Raw genomic sequence first — 13,499 nt, forward strand, 5'->3', positions numbered from 1 at the left:
AGCCCACGTTTGGTATAAAGGATTTATACTGCACGTAGCTACCGACTAGGTATCAACAATTTAGGTCCTTATTTAGCGTCACTGACAAATGCTAGAATATGTATGGGACAAGAAAATTCATTTTTACTAATATGCTTTCTCGTTTGTCTTTTGTACACATCCTTTGAACGCTCAGATAATCGAAACATTCAAAACATTATCGGCTCTTTCGAATATATATATATATGATTAATACCGATACATGCAATCGAATGCGCCGAAACTTCCAAGCCTCGTTAACAAGAATCACGGTTAAGACTTAACGTGAATGGGTTTTAACATTAACCGCTAGGATATACCAAACCAAGCAGGGAAGAGACCAAAACAAAATGCAATACATGACCTTTTATGAAGACACCAATAAAAAGGATTGGAAGCATGGACATGGGAGAGCACCAAACCAGAATAGAGGATAACAACAAAACTAAACATTTGACAAATAAACGATCATGAACCGTCCACACGTTCTATTTTCCGGATGTTCTCGTTTACGGAGAAATATTATTTTGATAAATATTCTTGTATCCGAAGTTCCTTCGTACCAGGTTATGCCACAGTTACATGCTCCCTTTCGTAACTTATCAAACATTTTTGCTGTACGTGTATCATAATTCTAGACAATTCTATCAACTCAGAAAGCGGCATTGGTGACTCAACAGGTAGGAGGTATGATGTTGCACCCATTGGATATTTAGGACATTTTCCTTCTCTTTTGTGTTCTCCGTTCTTAATGGCTCGCCTACAGTACTGGTGTTTTGTCGTTCTGTGTTGAACGTTTACCTTAAATAGAAAGATAGTGGGTTCTTCAATTGTCCCCAGGCGTTAAAGAGAAGGGAAATGTTGGTCCTAAATACCCAATAGGTGCAACATTTTAGTTCGTTACTTTAATATGAGCATAACATGGGACATGAAAGATTCCCACATAAATTGCTTCTTACGCACGTCCAGTGGGTAACAGCAGGTTGTTTTCTCTTTCCGTAAACTGCAGGAGTATATATTGAGAATTAGCATGTAATAATCGTACTCGCGGATTGCAGCGCTTACCTTCCATATCATACATAAATAACGGCACCAATTTGTGTTACTGCGTCAGCTGTCTGCCTACAAACTAGGACATGTGTGTTATTCCCCTGGTGTATACAGACAGAGCTTTGGTGTTACGCTGTACAGTGAAGCTATCATGGATCCGGTCGTCAATAGTCCAGAGGTACTGTACCATTTCTAGATACATTACATAGGATTTCACTTAAATATATATGTTGTCGATATATAGAAAGATCACAAAATACCAACATATTTCCTTACTAGATCTATCAATCACATTGTGAAAACATATGCAAACACATATCAGCTGCATATTGTTATGAACGATGGATATCACGTGATACCAGTCCATTTGTCAACACATGCAAATAGTGACGTCAATGCATCACATGTAAACAGTACTAAAACAATTCAGCGCCAACAGAGATTTAAAAACGATAAAGCGTCTAGTTAAACGAGACTTCTAGTACATGAAGTCTTCATCCCAAAGTCACAGCCCTGATTTTGAACGGAGGATCTGTTCTGTTCTTTTCATCTGTAATGATGTCACAGTACTGGTGTAGTCGATCTATGACGACACTTATTTCAATTTAATTTTTATTCTCAACATCTACAACATTATACAAAACACGATCCAAAACTTTACACTACAAAACTATCTACATATGCTTGATTACTTACTACAGATTACATACGATATGATTGGCCGGTCAACCGACCAATGAAAGCTTGATTCACTATTTTCATTAGATATTAGCATACATTGCCGACATTTTTTTTTAAATAAGAGCTGTTATAAAATATGGTTTAAATAGGTTATTTTATTTGTGTTAGGCGTGTAACAGCACGATGTCCGACCAGGTCCATTTTAACGTTGGCGGGACGAGATTCTCTACAACCTGGGCCACCCTTCAAAGAATCCCTAATTCCAAACTTGGCCGACTACAGGAAGGTGGCAAGGAGATACAACAGGAGCACGGAGAGTTCTTCTTTGACAGGAACCCTGCTGTATTTGGCTGCGTGTTAGATTTCTACAGAAATGGTGTCCTGCATCTGCCGGAAACTGTTTGTGGACGACAGATTCGAGAGGAATTAGGATTCTGGGATATATCAGCTGGCCTCGTTTCCAGTTGTTGTTGGCGGGTTATGTACAAGGATAGCGGTGTAGACAAGACAATGGCGTTTCTAGACACGGAGATGCCCCTCTTTCCTAACGGCATGCAGCTGATTCAGAAAGCTGAGAAGATGTCTTCCACGATTTGGAACCTCCTGGAATACCCCTCGTCATCGCTGGTGGCTAAGGTACTTATGTAGATCACTCTGTTTAGTGTTAATTGTCCTATATAAATGGCGTCATTTTCCCCCATTTTCCAAACGGCTGTTGAGGTATATGTATAAAGTGTATATAATAAGTAATATTTTATATTTCTGTAGGTTATGTAAACTTTTCTGATCTACATCTGATAATGCCTTTTCTCTTTTTTACTCAGAATTGGCTCTTTATCGTCTTTGGTACCAGATATATAATGTGATGGTTCATGGATATGGGCATTTCAGCTGCATAGTCCAATAGTTAACTTTTGTGCCTGTGCGGTTGAGTGTCATGTCTGTGTACCGAAGTTAAGCAACGTCGAGCGTGGTCAGCTCTTAGATATGTACCATACCGTTGTACCACCGGTGCACGTTACAATATATACATATACAATGTAATTGAAACGAAATTATTTTAATCACTTTATAATTTCTTACTTTTTTCAAATCGCCCTGCGTCCGTGGTCCGTCCCTCCGTCCGTAAACAATTCTTGTTATTGCTATTTCTCAGAAAGTACTGAAGGGATCTTTCTCAAATTTCATATGTAGGTTGCCCTTGGTGCCTCTTTATGCTTATTGCATTTTGGGACCGATCGGAAAACAACATGGCCGATAGGCAGCCATCTTGGATTTTGACAATTGAAGTTTGTTATCGCTATTTCTCAGAAAGTACTGAAGGGATCTTTCTCAAATTTTATATGTAGGTTGCCCTTGGTATGAAGTTGTGCATATTGCATTTTAGGACCGATCAGAAAACAATATGGCCGACAGGCAGCCATCTTGGATTTTGACAATTGAAGTTTGTTATCGCTATTTCTCAGAAAGTACTGAAGGGATCTTTCTCAAATTTCATATGTAGGTTCCCATTGGTATGAAGTCGTGCATATTGCATTTTGGGACCGATCGGAAAACAACATGGACGACAGGCAGCCATCTTGGATTTTGACAATTGAAGTTTGTTATCGCTATTTCTCTGAAAGTACTGAAGGGATCCTTCTCAAATTTCATGTAGGTGCCCTTGGTCCCTAGTTATGCATATTACATTTAGGACCGATCTGAAAACAACATGGCGGACAGGCAGCCATCTTGGATTTTGACAATTGAAGATTGTTATTGCTATTTCCCAGAAAGTACTGAAGGGATCTTTCTCAAATTTGCATATGTAGGATACTCTTGGTCCGTAGTTATGCATATTTTATTTACGGACCAGTCAGAAAACAACATGGCCGACAGGCAGCCATCTTGGATTTTGACAATTGAAGTTTGTTATCGCTATTTCTCAGAAAGTACTGAAGGGATCTTTCTCAAATTTTATATGTAGGTTGCCCTTGGTATGAAGTTGTGCATATTGCATTTTAGGACCGATCAGAAAACAATATGGCCGACAGGCAGCCATCTTGGATTTTGACAATTGAAGTTTGTTATCGCTATTTCTCAGAAAGTACTGAAGGGATCTTTCTCAAATTTCATATGTAGGTTCCCATTGGTATGAAGTCGTGCATATTGCATTTTGGGACCGATCGGAAAACAACATGGACGACAGGCAGCCATCTTGGATTTTGACAATTGAAGTTTGTTATCGCTATTTCTCTGAAAGTACTGAAGGGATCCTTCTCAAATTTCATGTAGGTGCCCTTGGTCCCTAGTTATGCATATTACATTTAGGACCGATCTGAAAACAACATGGCGGACAGGCAGCCATCTTGGATTTTGACAATTGAAGATTGTTATTGCTATTTCCCAGAAAGTACTGAAGGGATCTTTCTCAAATTTGCATATGTAGGTTACTCTTGGTCCGTAGTTATGCATATTTTATTTACGGACCAGTCAGAAAACAACATGGCCGACAGGCAGCCATCTTGGATTTTGACAACTGAAGTTTGTTATCGCTAATTCTCAGAAAGTACTGAAGTGATCTTTCTGAAATTTCATGTGTAGGTTCCCCTTGGTCCCTTGTTACGTATAGTGCATTTTGGGACCAATCGGATAACAACATGGCCAACAGACAGCCATCTTGAATTTTGACAATTGAAGTTTGTTATCGCTATTTCTTAGAAAGAACTGAAGGGATCTTTCTGAACTTTGATATATAGGTTGCCCTTGGTCCCTAGTTGTGCATATGTCATTTTGGAACCAGTCGGATAGCAACATGGTCGACAGGCAGCCATCTTGGATTTTGACAATTGAAGTTTGTTATCGCTATTTCTGAGAAAGAACTGAAATTTGATATATAGATTGCCCTTGGTCCCTAGTTATATATATTTCATTTTGGGACCAGTCAGATAACATCATTGCCAACAGACAGCCATCTTGGATTTTGACAACTGAAGTTTGTTATCGCTATTTTACTGAAGGTACTGAAGGGATCTTTCTCAAATTTCATATGTAGGTTCACCTTGGTCTGTCGTATTGCATTTTGGACCAATCTGAAAACATTGTCGACAGACAGTCATTATCACTTAATCTCAAATTTCATATATAAGTTCCCCTTGTTTGAAAAGTACTGGAGGGACGTTTCTCAATTTACACATTAGTAAGAGGAAGGAAAATAGAGAAAAGATCAATCTGACATGGAACCTATAAAGATCATTCAATGGTGGGCGCCAAGATCCCTCTGGGATCTCTTGTTAACAAAATCATATTGTATCTAAAATTGTAAGATAAGGTCTGTCATACACACCGATCTGCTAACAATAACTAACACATATCTTACAAATTATAATGGTACAATGATTATTAGTATGGTGCTCTCGGCACCGAGTCATTTCTTCATCGTACATTCTTTTTTTCATTATCATTGATGATTCTTGTTTTTATTTCATTGCTTTAATGCTTTTTAATCCTCTTTTGTAGGGGTACATGCTGTTCTACTTCGTTTGTGTCCTGTTGTCAGTAATCCCTGACATGGTGGATATTGGAATCTTACACATCCTCAATCTTGCCAATTTGGTGTTTCTTCTGGACATCCTGATCCGCTTCATCATGTCGCCAAACAAAGTACAATTCATCTTCAGCGTCATCAACATTCTGGATATAATCGCCCTGATGGCCTGCATCGTGACCCTGATAGTAAGCCTTGTGGATATTGTATTCGGAATAAGACTGCCGTTGATATTACTCCAGATATTCGGAATATTTCAGATGTTTAAGTACATCCGCTTTATTCGCGTCTTCAAGGCCAGTCGCACCTTCGCTCTACTCCTCTTGGCGGTTTTTAAGAGTAAGCGGGCGTTATTGCTTTATGTCTCGGTCATGATGGTTAATTGTGTGTTTTATGGTATCATCTTCCGCTGGTTTGAAACTAAAGGTGAGGACAGACAGAATGTTGATGTTGCAATATCTATATACTGGGCTTTGATCTCAATGACAACCGTTGGCTACGGAGATATTTACCCGGTTACTACCGGGGGGAAGGTCATTGGCGTCCTCTGTGCGATCAGTGGAGTAATCCTATTTACATTACCTATCTCAGTTATTTACCAAAACTATAAAACGCTGTACTCTCGTAACCGTGATCGCGAAAATCACGCGATTGACCTTGACCGGTATCGACCGACTTTAGTGCCGTTTTACCAGCCAACGCAAAGTCTTTGATACATGATACATAGGAATTCTTGAAGTTCCAATCCCTAAGAAGGGTTTGATTAGTCCTTTGATATAAGAATGTTTACGTTTGTAATATGATATTTACATTTTTGTTATTTGTCGAACTTTTAGGTTCGACAAAATTAAAAAAAAAAATGTAAATATCCAATAATAAATGTAAAATAATCACGATATGGACATTCGAAGTCTTATATCATAGGATTAGGTTTATGATGTATGCTATATTGTGTCCTCATTTCATGGTTCGAAGACGCGGTGACATCCAGGATCTCTTACCTTCCCTCTAAAGTTTGTCTCTCCCTAGTGTTTCCATCGACATTGCCTTTGATCGTGTAAGGAATACTACACGTTCTATTTCCAGGTCGTATGTGAAAACCAAAGTAATTAGATTTGCTATTCACTTGGGATTATTTTGATTTTGACGTTCGTAGTGAAAAATACATTTTTTCAAGTAACTACCATTTTTAGCGCATTATCAGAATTTGACAAATAATCTGAAAGATACTGTAGATGTACTTTATTTGACGTACTCAAATTTTAGCGCCAAACCAAATTAAAACAGATTATCGATTTGGTGAATAAGCGCGTCATCAATGATTGCCATAGAAACGAATGTATGTAAACTACAATAAGCATATCCATATATAATTCAGCGGGATACTTCCAGTGCGACAAACGCTTAAATAAGATTTCTGCTCAAATATGTACTTTTATGTAACGGAAAGCGAAAGTAGGTCTTTTGGCGGGAAATAGAAAACGAAACTAGACCTCGTCGGACAGAAGCTTCAACGTTACGTCCCAGTAAAACATGTAAAAGACATAGATATCTGTAATCACGTGGTACTTTCGTTAGTATAAATACAGGTGAGCTGAGCTGCTTGGGCTTCGTGTCCTAGGCTCGGTTATAACCGGAACAAGGACGTTAAGCCCCATCAATCAATCAATCATGCTTGGGCTTCGGTGTCCTAGGCTCGGTTATAACCGGAACAAGGACGTTAAGCCTCATCAATCAATCAATCATGCTTGGGCTTCATTCCGATTCTGATTTCGACGAGTGAAGATCAGGGAACACTAGTAACGTTATACTATAGAATTGCATAGCATTACAATATACATAGGAAACAGTGTGGGCCTGAGTAAGGCCAGAATACAAACACACTGTGAGGTTAGCGGATTGACAGGGTTACGGTACTGTACTTGTATTATCACAGCGGTGATAAGGAGCCTGACAGTTGACTGTTGGCAGTGCACTGTTGGCAGGTCAGTGTACAGGTAACTCTGGGAGGCTGACCGACGTATAGCTAGCGGTCGGGTTGTTGTGTATATATGTGCGCATACGGGAGCTCGCTGCAGAGAGCAGTGAGAACGGCGGTCGGACGGACTGGTGCTGTATGCGTGGTTTAACATATACACAGACTCTAGCGGAGTGCGTATTGCAGCGGTTTTACTAGTAACGCGGTAGCGGTAGCGGCATTCGGAATCCCTGTTGTTAGTAGTATAGATAATTACGTAGTGGTCAGACAACCACCGGATACAATCATACTCATTGTTGTACGCCCGGGCGGCGTTACGCTCTTATAGCAGAACACATATATGTATATATTGTACTTAGGGTAATATGTAGTAAATCGCTCGAATCCCAAGACGTGACTTGGTAACGAACCCCTTACACGTCACATTTACACTATTACATAATTATAATTATGGGGGACATTTTCGCGAACAATTGACATCTATGAAGATAGTGTAAATCACCTTTTTAGTATCGTATGATAAGATGTAGGTTTTAACTCGTTAACACATGGAAGTTATTGAATAGGAACGCGTAAATGCTTGACATGATGCTAAAATGTGAACAGTTATTGTATATTAACATTAGTTTAAACATATTTTATTGGCATGTAAAATGACAAGGGGGTTAGTCTTTCCCGACTTATAGACGACGTTACTCATATTGTATATATTTATTACATAAAAATAGTCACATGATGACCTTACAGAATACAAACTATTCTTAAACATTTTATCAATTATGTTATATACGTAATTATGCCTCATGATTTGTCGACAAAATATTCATATGTACAAGGGAAAAAGAAAGGACAGGAGATTTTTACTGATGACGCCATCACTATATTTAAGATGATATTTTTTAGGTGGATGGACAAGAAGAGTGGGAGGCTTTATATATATTGAGTATAGTTACATGTTGATTTAACTATGTTTAACACAGTACTTTTATTTGGAGAATTATTTATAGCTATATATGTATACCAATATATGTTTAACGAGATCATTTATCTGGAGAATTATTTATATAGTAAACGTCAATATGTTTAACATTATAATTTTATTTGGAGAATTATTACATGTATATAGCTACATGAAGATTTGAATATGTTTAGCATTATAATTTTATTTAGAGAATTATCATACAGCTATAATGTGTTTAAGTTTTTATATGTTTATATTAGATTAGCATCATGTTTTTTTATCTTCAATTATTTAGCAGTAGAGTAGATTAAAATTACTGTATTAAATAGTTTTACCATTATAACTTAATGCAGACACTTTTTTATTTGGAGAATTATTATACAGCTACATGAAGATTTGAATATGTTTAGCATAAATAATTTCCTTATTCTATTCTATAGTAAATAATCTGGCACCTACTTTTCTTATCGACCTACTACCAATGTATATTGGCAACATAGCTCCTTATAATTTACGAAATGCAGATTTATTTAGGGAACAACACTTTCATCTACAACTATCAAATAACTCCTTCTTTCATTTACATAACACTATCAGAAACTCGCCTACCTTAAGTTCCTTCAAATCTAATCTAAAAAAATCTATGACAGTAAACAATATATATGACAAGCATTTTATCAGTTATGGTCCTCGAAAACTAAATATTCTACACAACAGAATAAGAAATCGAGCAAGTGCACTAAGCTATGATCTTTTTAGAGCCAATCTCGTTGATTCACCTGCTTGTCAATGTGGACATCCCTGTGAAGATTCCCATCATTTTTTCTTTAACTGTCCCCTGTATAACAACTTAAGAGGAACTCTTATTGCTGATTTAACCTGGTACGGTCCTGTTAATGTAAATATACTTTGCAATGGTGACACGAATATCTCCTCAACTGACAATATAAAAATCGCCAAAGTTGTGCAAAACTTCTTGAGTAGGTCGGGAAGATTCGACTAATCATCACTTCCTACCCCCCCCCCCCCCCCCCCCCCCCTTCTTTTCATACTATTTTCCTATAATAAAAAAACTTAATCCAAAATGCTCCATTTATCCATATACATGTAATATATAAATGTTTTTTCTTCTTATCGATTAAGTATATTTGAATTCATTCCAAACATTTATATGTCGTGATCTTTCCCGATGCAGTCATTTAACTTTATATGTACCTATCTCCTTCTCCTTCCCCCCTCCCCCCCCCCCTCCCCCCCCCCCCTCTCTCTCTCTCTCTCCTCATTATATTTTCGTTTCTTTATCGAATTTCGGAATATTTGTATATGCCATCATGTGACTATGTTATTGTTTATTATTTTGTTATTATTATGGGAGAAGTCGTTTATAAGTTGGAAAAACTTGCTGACTAATCCCTTTGTCATTATTATATGTCAATAAAATATGTTTAAACTAAACTATATTTGGACAATTGTATAGTTGTATAATGTGTATAAGTTTTGATATGTTTATATTAGATTAGAGTCATGTCTTTTATCTACAATATTACCGTATATTACATAAGATTTAAATATTTTTACCATTATTACTTAATGCAGACACTTATTTTGCAGAAGAGTATATTTAAATATGTTTATCATAATAATTTATTTGGAGAGGTATTGTACTGCTACATGTACATTTAAATATAATTTTTATATTGCACCATTATGTTTAATTAGTATCGGTAGACTTATATTTGCTTAGCATCATGCTTTTAATCCAATTATTTTGCAGTAGATTACAATATGTTGAAAATAAAGACTCTATATGGAAAATTACTTTATATGATATTAGATCTAAATATTTTAAACATAAATTTACATGGATACTTATTTTGTAGTCTAAAAATTGTGATATGTTTTACATAATGATTTTAAGTGGACAACTATTGTGTTATAAGTGATGTGATCTGTGTAATAACATAACCATATTATGGTCAACAATTTATGTAGATTGAAACTTGATGTTTATTCGCCATTGCTAAAGGAAGAGTCGTCTATATAATATAGTGGGGTAAGTCAAACAATATATATACAACACACGGCAACTCCGCAGTGGCGCCAACATCAAACATTTATGTCTGAATTGTTATGTTTGTAACTGTAATAATTTAGAGTAAAATAGTATACTACAAAAACAGTCGTAGTTGAGAGCTGATGTGTGTCGTTTTCAAAGTAATATTATAAGTGTTTATATTATTATACGGTAGACAGCAAACACAAACATTAATATTTTTTAGTAATGCATTATCTGAAAATCATGAAATTGCGTGTTCCCTTTAGGATGCCACATTTTAGCCCTGTACTATCACTGGTAGTCCAAAATAGATGTATAATGTGGTTTTATACATCACTGAATTCCCCCAAGATAGCTTTGATGTGTACAATACATTTTATGTCAAATGATAGCTGTCTTACTCATTTATAATTATCAGTCGACTATATTTCAAAATGGTTATCGACATTATATGAATTTTACATAATCGATGTAATCTCATCTTATTAACCATAAAATTTGTGCATTAACGAATAAATAACTAATACATCAACAAATTTGACAGGTCTTTTCTCTACTGGCTCCTCCTAAAGATGCTTTAGCACACACAGAGTACTAATTATAATACGATCAATTTTAACCAAGAATACTCCAAGTTAAATACATGATTTTATTATTACCCTCCAAAAGCTTGAGCTTCTAATTATATATTTTATATTTAAACAGGAAAACTAGTTTTGAAGTTGTCTGGTTGAGGGTGCTACATCACAAAGAATCTGTATGATCGGTGCTCTCCTCATCTTTATAATTAGTCCCCTGCCGTTTGAAAAACGGGGGGACTATAGGTTTACCCTCCGTCCGTCCGTCCGTCTGTCTGTCTGTCACGCAATAGTTGTCCGGACAACTCCTTCTAAAGTACTGCTCCGATTTTAATGAAACTTGGTATACATGATCAGTATAACATGTAGTTGTGCATCCCACATTTTTTTTTTTTCGAAAAACCAATTTTCAAAATGGCCGCCGACTTCTCATTGGTTGAGACTTGTCCGGACAACTCCTCCTAAAGTACTACTCCGATTTTAACGAAACTTTGTATACATGATCAGTATAACATGTAGTTGTGCATCCCACATTTTTTCTTTGGAAAAACCAATTTTCAAAATGGCCGCCGACTTCTCATTGGTTGAGACTTGTCCGGACAACTCCTTCTAAAGCACTACTCTGATTTTAATGAAACTTGGTATATATGATCAGTATAACATGCAGTTGTGCATCCCACATTTTATTTTCAAAAATTCATTTTTCAAAATGGCCGCCGACTTCTCATTGGCTGAGACTTGTCCGGACAACTCCTCCTAAAGTGCTACTCCGATTTTAACGAAACTTGGTATACATGATCAGTATAACATGTAGTTCTGCATCCCACATTTTTTTTTCAAAAATTCATTTTTCAAAATGGCTGCCGGCTTCTCATTGGTTGAGGCTTGTCCGGACAACTCCTCCTAAAGCACTACTCCGATTTTAATGAAACTTGGTATATATGATCAGTATAACATGTAGTTGTGCATCCCACATTTTTTTTCTTCGAAAAACCAATTTTCAAAATGGCCGCCGACTTCTCATTGGTTGAGACTTGTCCGGACAACTCCTAAAGTACTACTCTGATTTTAACGAAACTTTGTATACATGATCAGTATAACATGTAGTTGTGCATCCCACATTTTTTTTTTGGAAAAACCAATTTTCAAAATGGCCGCCGACTTCTCATTGGTTGAGACTTGTCCAGACAACTCCTTCTAAAGCACTACTCTGATTTTAATGAAACTTGGTATATATGATCAGTATAACGTGTAGTTGTGCATCCCACATTTTTTTTTTCAAAAATTCATTTTTCAAAATGGCCGCCGACTTCTCATTGGCTGAGACTTGTCCGGACAACTTCTCCTAAAGTACTACTCCGATTTTAACGAAGCTTGGTATTCATGATCAGTATAACATGTAGTTTTGCATCCTATATTTTTTTTTTGAAAAACCAATTTTCAAAATGGCCGCCGACTTCTCATTGGTTGAGGCGTGTCCGGACAATCCTAAAGTACTACTCCAATTTTAACGAAACTTGGTATACATGATCAATATAACATGTAGTTGTGCATCCCACATTTTTTTTCTTCGAAAAACCAATTTTCAAAATGGCCGCCGACTTCTCATTGGCTGAGACTTGTCCGGACAACTCCTCCTAAAGTGCTACTCCGATTTTAACGAAACTTGGTATACATGATCAGTATAACATGTAGTTGTGCATCTACATTTTTTTTTCAAAAATTCATTTTTCAAAATGGCTGCCGGCTTCTCATTGGTTGAGGCTTGTCCGGACAACTCCTCCTAAAGTACTACTCCGATTTTAATGAAACTTGATATACATGATCAGTATAACATGTAGTTGTGCATCCCACATTTTTTTTCTTCGAAAAACCAATTTTCAAAATGGCCGCCGACTTCTCATTGGTTGAGACTTGTCCGGACAACTCCTCCTAAAGTACTGCTCCGATTTTAACGAAACTTTGTATACATGATCAGTATAACATGTAGTTGTGCATCCCACATTTTTTTTTTTTGGAAAAACCAATTTTCAAAATGGCCGCCGACTTCTCATTGGTTGAGACTTGTCCAGACAACTCCTTCTAAAGCACTACTCTGATTTTAATGAAACTTGGTATATATGATCAGTATAACATGTAGTTGTGCATCCCACACTTTTTTTTCAAAAATTCATTTTTCAAAATGGCCGCCGACTTCTCATTGGCTGAGACTTGTCCGGACAACTCCTCCTAAAGTACTACTCCGATTTTAACGAAACTTGGTATTCATGATCAGTATAACATGTAGTTTTGCATCCTATATTTTTTTTTTGAAAAACCAATTTTCAAAATGGCCGCCGACTTCTCATTGGTTGAGGCGTGTCCGGACAATCCTGAAGTACTACTCCAATTTTAACGAAACTTGGTATACATGATCAGTATAACATGTAGTTGTGCATCCCACATTTTTTTTCTTCGAAAAACCAATTTTCAAAATGGCCGCCGACTTCTCATTGGTTGAGACTTGTCCGGACAACTCCTCCTAAAGTACTACTCCGATTTTAACGAAACTTGGTATACATGATCAGTATAACATGTAGTTGTACATCCCACTTTTTTTTTCCGAAAAACTAATTTTCAAAATGGCCGCCGACTTCTCATTGGTTGAGAAT

General features: G+C 36.7%; 1 protein-coding gene across 1 annotated transcript; it reads left to right on the forward strand.

The window, feature by feature from the left end:
- The first annotated feature begins 152 nt into the window (after positions 1-152).
- LOC117315511 (potassium voltage-gated channel protein Shaw-like) lies at positions 153-6,405 on the forward strand. The gene is made up of 3 exons (XM_033869736.1): positions 153-1,246; positions 1,918-2,385; positions 5,248-6,405. Exons 1-3 carry the CDS (start codon positions 1,220-1,222, stop codon positions 5,986-5,988), a joined length of 1,236 nt encoding a protein of 411 aa, XP_033725627.1. The 5' UTR covers positions 153-1,219; the 3' UTR covers positions 5,989-6,405.
- The last annotated feature ends 7,094 nt before the right edge of the window (positions 6,406-13,499 follow it).

Source organism: Pecten maximus, chromosome 17 (genome assembly GCF_902652985.1).
Source record: "Pecten maximus chromosome 17, xPecMax1.1, whole genome shotgun sequence".
NCBI lineage: Eukaryota > Metazoa > Mollusca > Bivalvia > Pectinida > Pectinidae > Pecten > Pecten maximus.

Coding starts and splice junctions, on each gene's coding strand:
- LOC117315511 (XM_033869736.1), top strand. CDS start 1,220: ATGGATCCGGTCGTCAATAGTCCAGAG. Junction 1,247..1,917: donor CGGTCGTCAATAGTCCAGAG/GTACTGTACCAT, acceptor TATTTGTGTTAG/GCGTGTAACAGCACGATGTC. Junction 2,386..5,247: donor CGTCATCGCTGGTGGCTAAG/GTACTTATGTAG, acceptor CCTCTTTTGTAG/GGGTACATGCTGTTCTACTT.